This window comes from Leuresthes tenuis, unplaced genomic scaffold (assembly GCF_036924035.1).
Source record: "Leuresthes tenuis unplaced genomic scaffold, fLeuTen1.0.hap1 SCAF_9, whole genome shotgun sequence".
Taxonomy (NCBI): domain Eukaryota; kingdom Metazoa; phylum Chordata; class Actinopteri; order Atheriniformes; family Atherinopsidae; genus Leuresthes; species Leuresthes tenuis.
This window is the reverse complement of record NW_027325363.1, coordinates 6202851-6211024: the sequence shown is the minus strand read 5'-3', so window position 1 is coordinate 6211024 and position 8174 is coordinate 6202851. Positions and strand designations below refer to the sequence as shown.

At 41.6% G+C, this 8174-nt stretch overlaps 1 protein-coding gene across 2 annotated transcripts; it reads left to right on the top strand.

The window, feature by feature from the left end:
- Positions 1 to 1196: 1196 nt before the first annotated feature.
- ech1 (enoyl CoA hydratase 1, peroxisomal) lies at positions 1197 to 8166 on the top strand. 2 transcript variants are annotated; one of them, XM_072392042.1, is made up of 11 exons: positions 1197 to 1368; positions 1470 to 1553; positions 2616 to 2784; positions 3672 to 3760; positions 3833 to 3957; positions 4055 to 4103; positions 5793 to 5857; positions 6257 to 6327; positions 6513 to 6584; positions 6909 to 7059; positions 7730 to 8166. In XM_072392042.1, the coding sequence occupies exons 2-11, from the start codon at positions 1517 to 1519 to the stop codon at positions 7832 to 7834; spliced, it is 933 nt and encodes a 310-aa protein (XP_072248143.1). In that variant the 5' UTR covers positions 1197 to 1368; positions 1470 to 1516; the 3' UTR covers positions 7835 to 8166. The 2 variants fall into 2 exon arrangements, with proteins under 2 accessions (XP_072248143.1, XP_072248144.1); XM_072392043.1 differs by lacking the exon at positions 1470 to 1553.
- Positions 8167 to 8174: the final 8 nt, after the last annotated feature.

Below are 8174 nucleotides of genomic sequence, written 5' to 3'. Positions count from 1 at the left end.
TTTAAGCCACCTTATTTTTAGCCTATAAAAAGCAGGTTGGAGGAAACCTGCTGTATATAAAAAAGACTTTTACAGCTACTTGTAAAAAGCTGAAAGGTTGTAACCCAACAGAGCCACTAGAGGTTATTAATTATTATGGATGCACACAATTCAGGGAGTATCAAAGGACTGATGAGCAAGTTTTACCAGGGCATCGCTTCATTGAATAAAGACGCTTCAGACTATGTGAAACATGGATGGGGAAATAAAGTTGGACATCGTGATAACAGGACATGTGGTCGAATGCCTGGGAAACGCAGTCCTTTATTCATACATAACATAGGCAAGTTTATTTGTAGAGCACAGTTTGTACTCAAGGCAATTCAAAGTGCTTTGCAGCTACATAAAATCAGAAGAAGGCAAATAAAATCATTACATAAATATTAATTTAAAAGTGAAGAGTGCAGATAAATTACTTTCAGTTGTCATATGCACAGCTAAATAAAACTGTTTTCATTGTCAGCTGAGGCCTGTCTCACATCCACCAGAAGTTTGTTCCAGACTTTAGGAGCATAAAACTGAAACGCAGCCTCACCTTGTTCAGTCCTGACTCTGGGCACCAGCAGGAAACCCCTCCCTGAGGTCCTCGGAGTCCCAGTTGGTTCATATGGCTCTAACATGTCAGAGATGTACTTTGGCGCAAGACCATGAAGAGACTTCTACACGAGCAGAACTGTTTTAAAGTCTATTCTCTGAACGATACATACATTTTTACATTTACATTTTTACATACATACACACATTTATACATATGTACATACATACATTTATACACATACAAAGATAAATGACAAAGTTTTTTTTTTACATACATACCTCACTTTTGGTAACATGACAAGCTCAGTTCACATAGATATTAGAATATTAATACATTAATTATACAACTTGACCATAAATCCTACGTCAAATGCAAATTTGGCGCCATCTAGTGGTCAATATGGTAAACTGTAGCCTGGTGTCCGATATATAAATAATATATAAAACATTATTTTAAACACTAAAGGGGAGGGCTCATAAACCAAATTCTAAATAAAGACGAGTTTGTAACACATAAGGTCTGATAAGAAGTCCTTGTTGCGCCAATTGCATAAAATAATCTCTGTCATTCTTCATCATTGATTTACTGATTGTACTGCACCAGGTTTGAGCCTCCTCGGCCACCGTATGACGCGGTTTACAAATTAACTAAGCTAGTCAGGGAAGGGTGGATATTAGTTTTTATGTCAATTTACGTTGATATGTTTGCTTTAATTTTCTCGTAAAACAAACAGCCGTTATTTCCCCGTTTTTTGCCCGTTTGTTGGAGGGAAATTACCGAAGACTTTTTTGGTAAGACAGCTGTTAATAACTAGCCAGAGTTAGCCAGCTTCAGGTTAAAAGCTAAGGTTAGTTAGCAGGTGAAGTGAATTAATTCTGTCTGTTTGGTGCAGTTTTATTGGTCGTTAAAGAATCCGGAGACCTCTGCATTCAAAGGGCGATGTTGTCAGTCATTGTCAGGTCAGCTCTCCCCAAATGTAAGTGTCACTGTTTTGTGTGTTTGTCAGAGGTTTGGTGTGTTTTTAGATTTAAATGTGCTAAAATGAGTTAAGGTTTAGATGTTTGTCACCTGTGTTAGCTCGCACTAGTGTGTAGATGGAATTGAATGTAGTTGATGAATGTAAAACTCTTAAAGGTGTATGTAGGTGAAAGGTCATCAGTGCAGCTTCAGTAGTTTACGCAAGATTGGTTTGCAGAGTTTTCCAGCTGGGCTCTAAAATTTCTTTTATAATACTTTACTCTGGAGCTGCGACATTTGACCAGTAATATGATGAGTATTCACTCTTCTCATTGGTTAGTTGTCTTTAACAGCGAAGGTCACCTGGATTAAAAGCTTGTTTTCCAACACAATAACCCAAGAACCACAAAAATGAAGGAGAATTTGAAGTATTTTGACGATTGATCTGAATCTACGGTAGAAGAAGTATTATTAAAAACTATAGTTATTTATAGGCTGAAAGAAAATGATGGTTTGATATGACCCATGAATATTGTAATAAACTATTTCCCCCAGAGTTTATCCTCCTGATGATTGTCTGGATTTTTTATTTCAATATTGGGTTTGTAAAATGGTCACAAAACAACTGATCATTTCAGTTTTTGAACGCATTTTAGTCTTTGACAAAACGTCCCATTCAGTATGCTTCATGCATGTTTTGCACTGAAGTTTTGCTTATTTCTCTATATCTAGTTTTAAAGTAACTGAAGTTAACAGATTGTAACTATGAGGTAAAAAGTCTTTGATAGCTCCAAAAAATGAACAAATGCAGTGTAAAATACTCTGTATTTGAGTCAAACGTATCATTATTTTATGTATTGATCAACCAGGTAATTATGTCTTTAATTTATTGATTGTGTTTGATGAAAAGACCCCAAAATAGCAAAAAAAACAACAACCAGTTATTGATTAGTGAACTGATTTTTTTCAGTTTACTCGTGTAACAAATGTCACTCCAGGAAAAGTCAGTTTAACCTATCTCAGTGTGATTTAGTTACTTTCTACCTGATGATGAAGTTTTCTTTCTGTTCCTCCCTCTCAGACGGGAGGCTGCGGCTGCCCGTTCAGGCTGTGGTCAGGACCATGTCGTCTTCAGGTGGACCCACCCCTCCGTACACCACTCTGGCCATCAGTCGCCCTGCAGAGTCCATCACACACGTAGAGCTTCACCGGCCGGAGAAACGCAACGCAATGAACAAAGCTTTCTGGAGGCAATAATAACTTTATTTTAAAAACTATACGTCACCCAAAGTGTTTGATTAATAATATTAACATATTAGATTAACATGCACAACAATATTCCAATTTAGTCCTGAATCTATATGAGGCGATATCGTTAAAGTTAAAGTTATGATGAGTTGCAGATGTGATATTCCTGTTACGGAGTCTGCTTGATTGCTCCTGCACCCATTGTGTCGTCTTGCGTAATTTCAATGTTTGCACCCATCAAAACACAGAGAATGAACCCACTCAGGTTTCACCGGTTTCACAGTCCAGCACTGAACTCCACTGTGTGGTTGGGGTCAGATCAGTGCTCCATGTATTCCCTCAGCTAGACTCAGAAGGCTCACGGTGCTCCACACATGCTTCAGAACAACATCTTTCTGCATGTGTTTATTTTATTTTTCTATGAAACATTGCACATTAACAGATTTTAACATTTAACACATTTTTCTTTTGTCAGACGGTTAAACGTGTGAGAAATCATAATTGAAAATTTAAAACATTTCCAGACTGTGGCTCTGCTCTAATAAAATTCAAGTATCATAACCGGGTCGTCGGCACCGGAAGTTATTCAAATGACTTAAAGATGACATGCAGTGAATTGAGCCACAGAGAAAGCCAGAAGCAGCAGGACGTCTCGAGCCTTTTCTCACACAGTCCACAGCGTCGGACATGCTTCAGTCGATAACTCTTTTCCCATCCTGGCGTAAGGACGTTGACCCGGTTAAATGACCACGTCGAATTGTAACCGTAGCTCTTCTTAACTGTGCGTGTAACCATGGTGCTGCCAGATCACAAAGCAAGTGTGAAAAAAGCCCAAAGAGAATTCGTATCCGAGCAGCACTCGCTGGACGTTCTGTTCTTTCTCTTCCAGTGAGATGGTCGAGTGCTTCAATGAGATCGCTGATGACCCAGACTGCAGGGTTGTGGTGGTTTCTGGAGCCGGGAAACTCTTCACAGCTGGTGGGTGTGAAACATTTTCAACGCCGCCGTTCACTCTGCGGAGCTGCATTTCATCTCTGTGCTGCTGTCCAGGCATCGATTTGATGGACATGGCGAGTGATGTGCTCCAGCCACCAGGCGACGACACGGCCAGAGTCTCCTGGAACATCGGAAAGATCATCAGGAAGTACCAGGAGACGTTCTCCGTCATAGAGAAGGTCGGAGCTGTTAGCGCTCAGACAAGTGAAAAGCTGACGGTGTCTTTGGACAACAACTAGGTGCTTTCCCCCTTTTGAATTCTCTTTCTTCTTTTAGTGTCCAAAGCCGGTTGTGGTGGCAGTTCACGGCGCCTGTGTTGGAGGAGGTAGGACTTCATCTTCATTTTGTTATTGTAAAACCAGATTAGGGCTCATATTACAAAGGTTAGTGGACGGTGTTTGGAGTTAAACTGGTAGAAACCACTATTAGAAAATAGTCCTCTCCCTCTCAGTTACACTGCTTTGGAGGTATATGGTGCTAATCTAAAACAGATACTAATTCACATCATTAAAGCAGGAAGTCTTTTTTTTCTTCCTACCTTGACGAGCAGCTAGATGCTGCTTTTCACCAGTTATTGTGATTGTTAGAATTATAGAAGCATGTGATGCTGACAGAAAAGCTAAAAGAATGCATCTGTAAGCCATCGCTTACAAACTGATTGTTTTCTATAAATTAAACACTGAGCCCGGTTCCTAAATTACTTCTATGGCGTCATTATTTTGTTTTCTTCCAGTCGAACAATAAATTTGGCTGAAGGCATCCTGGTGAAGGCCGGCTTTATTTAAAATGAATGTTTCCTACTAGCCCCCCTGAGAAAATGGTTGATTTCCAGTCAAGCAAAAGCTGCTGAATTATCAGTGTTTTAACCTGTCTGATCATAAAACAATTTGAGTATCTTTGGGCTACAAAACATTATTGTAACCAAAGTTGCTCTGATTCAGGATCAAAACTGGCCATCAGCTGGACTGCAGTCAAATCTAACCGGGCGCCACACCAAAAGCGAGGCGGCCAGCTGCCATTCATTTTCAATGTGAGCTGGCGCCGATGAGCGGCCGGCGCTGTGAGCTTCATGAGCTTCGAAAGTTGAGAGAGGCTCAACTTTATGCAAATGAGTAGCGACGCGACACAGCCGATCTGGATACTGAAGGCGTAAAAGGGCAGAGCGAGAGTAAAACCCATGGAGGAGAAACTTATTATTGCAGGAACCGATGTATAGATGGATTATTAAATACGCCCGCTATCTCAAAGCCTTCGGTCGCAGAGGCTTCTTCGGCTTCTTTGGCCGCTTCGGCCGCAGAGGTGGCGGGTTGTGAGCGCCCTGACCGCCCTGAGCGACCACGGCTGCTCAAGAAGCTTTTGGTGTGAGCGCCCAGTGAGGCTACTTAGGAGATATAACACCAAACACAGCCTGGCATTCCTTAAAGGCTTCACATGTGTAGGATGCTTTATTCATCTTTAAATAAAATCATATGCTCACACTTCTAGTCCAGACATTAGTCCCGACCTGCTGCTGTCTTTGATTTCCTCACAAACTTTTTAAATATATAGTCTCCATAGCGTTGGGAGTTCCTGTGTTGCACACACAAATGAACACAAGCTGCAGGGAAATGGTAAATCTGACACCTGGAGCCAACATGGCGGCGTTCACACGTCTTTAAATGATCTGCACTAAGGAAGCAAACACACCAGGGTTTGTTATAAACGAAGCGTGAACACATCCTTAAAGAGATGTACTGCGTGTTATAACGCCAGAATTTATTTACTTTGAATGTTTAAGTTCTATCTCGAGTTTTTATTCTAGTTTGATGTCATATTGTTGTCATTTCCTCGGTCTAAAATCTGTGTGAAGATGCCTGTAGCTGGGGGTGAGTCAGCTGACTCAGCCTGCTGATGATCCAGATGTTTTCCTCCTTTTGGCTGAGGAGGAGAATGAGGCGCGTAGGTCGTTATGAGTTTGTGTGAATTAAAGTGGAAGAAGGAGAAGCTTCAGTGTGGACGTTGTTCTCTTCGGCAGGCGTCGACCTGATCACAGCCTGTGACGTTCGCCTGTGCACGCAGGACGCCTGGTTCCAGGTTAAGGTACGTCGATGAGTGGAGGGGAAACTGTTACCTGGAAAACATGGAGCAGATCTCAAGTGAATGAAAGTTATGTTTAATACTGAATTAAAAGATGCAAACGGTAGATTTTCTCCACTCTTGGGTTTTACTTCTATGTTGGTTTGTTGTTTAACTTTAACTAATTTCCAGTTACTTTGTTGTTTTTTGTACTCTGTAAACTTTAAAGCTTTCATTGCTGTTGGGACACTGAAGTGCAGCTTTATCTTGAGTTTGTGAATTCAAAGGTTAGGCTTTGACCAAAGTAAATCCGAACGGAAGTTTACTGTTTTAATGTTGTGGAAGCAAACAAAACGTGTTTTTTATGTCTGAAATGAGTCGTGCCGTTGATGCTTTTACTCGTTCTCGGTGTCCGTGGTGCAGGAGGTCGACATTGGGCTCGCAGCAGATGTTGGAACTCTGCAAAGACTTCCGAAAGTCATCGGCAGCCGCAGGTAAACTCGGCATTTAAAAACAAACAAAGAAGGTTTGAAGGAGAGTTAATATCTGCTGTAAAGACAAAGACTGTGTGGCATACGTGGGATTTACTGTCTTGTATTTAAGACTCATTTTATTAGTTAATCAAGACACAATTATAATAAATGTAAGTCTGATGCTATATTGAGTCTCATCTCTTCAGTCTAGTGAACGAACTGGCTCTCACCGCCAGGAAGATGTTCGCCGATGAAGCCAAGAGCAGCGGACTGGTCAGGTAGGGAGGCTTCTCAACATCTGCAATGCAGCTGCTGTTTGCAGTGAGGTCAGAAGCTATGTTAAGGATCACTACAGCTGGCACATGGTTAAAGGGGCAAACGTCAGTAACTGCCTCATTTCCAGTGCATGCAGCTTCAGGCTCGTGTTTATCAGATCTGATCATATTCAGTCAGGTGTTGTGGGACGTTTTAGTGGGTCAGCATTTGAGGGCTTTCTGTTGTGCAGGACAACTTAGTCTCAATAAAGGTGTTAAAACACCAAGTTGAATTAATACTAAACAGCTAGTGATGTGATAATCTAATCCTAATCCCCTCTTCTCCAGCCGAGTGTTTGCAGATAAGGAGGCCATGATGGCCGGCGCCCTGGAGATGGCCGGGGAGATGGCCGGTCGCAGCCCCGTGGCCGTGCAGGGCACCAAAATAAACCTCATCTACGCCAGAGATCACAGTGTAGCTGAAGGACTGGACTACATGGTGAGGACCTTTGAGACTAAAGTAACTTTATTAGTCCAGCGATTCAGTCAAATCTGGATCTCTTTCACTGGATGTCGCTGGTCATCCTGGATCACCAACGAGAAGCAAAGTTATCACTAGATCAGTGTCACAAGCTGTGGAAACTAATATGAGTGTGAGACACAGCTGACGGATATATGGGTATCCAGTGATGGATAAACTGAACCAGAACTCATGTCAGGAATCAAGCAAGAAAACGTAGATGGAGATGAACTCTCCAAAAGTTATGTAAAAGCAATAGATCCATAACAAAGTAATTGTAAGGACTTGTTTCTGCAGAATCCAGTGAGAATGACTCTTATCTAGTCATCTGGATGGATAAAGATCTGATCCTCTGAGCGCAGGCAGCACTAGTTACCATGGCGATGTCTCCTGTGTGACCAAAGAACCTCAGATACCTAAACACAGTGATGCAGTTACAGGCTTCTCAGAAAGCTGTGGATACAAGAGATCAGAGAATCAGTTGAAATAAGACTGATTTGGGAACGGTTGCACAAAGCATATTAAGTCTGATAGATTACAGAAACCTTTTTCTACTGCTGAAAACCAGGTTACGTAGCTACTTAAACGCCCTGAAGCTGCCTTCTTAATGCGATTGGTTAACTTGATTACTGGCCTTTCTCTTTTCCAGGCCACGTGGAACATGAGCATGCTTCAGACTCAAGATGTGATGAAATCAGCTCAGGCCTCAATGGAGAAGAAAAGTCCAAAAACCGTGACGTTCTCCAAACTTTGAGACTCCCGGCCCTGAAGTTCAGATCAAAGAGCAGCTGCTGATTTACTGCGCCTCTGTGGCCTTATTCGTGGGAAGATGAACCAGGAGATTTTCTGTCTTTACTGGACTGGAAACACCAAAACAAGTCTAGTATTCTGACTGGAAGCTGGAGAAATCTGAAGCATGTCATCGTGTTTAATATTTACCTCCAGGTGGCCCCTGATCCCATAAGCTGTAATAAACTAACCCAGTTCTGATCCAATGTATCCATCATGTTTGTTTTTTATCTTACAGCCATAAAACCCACTACTTTTGTAAGTGATTTAAAGTTTTATTAAACTCTTTTAAAAACATGAGGCGA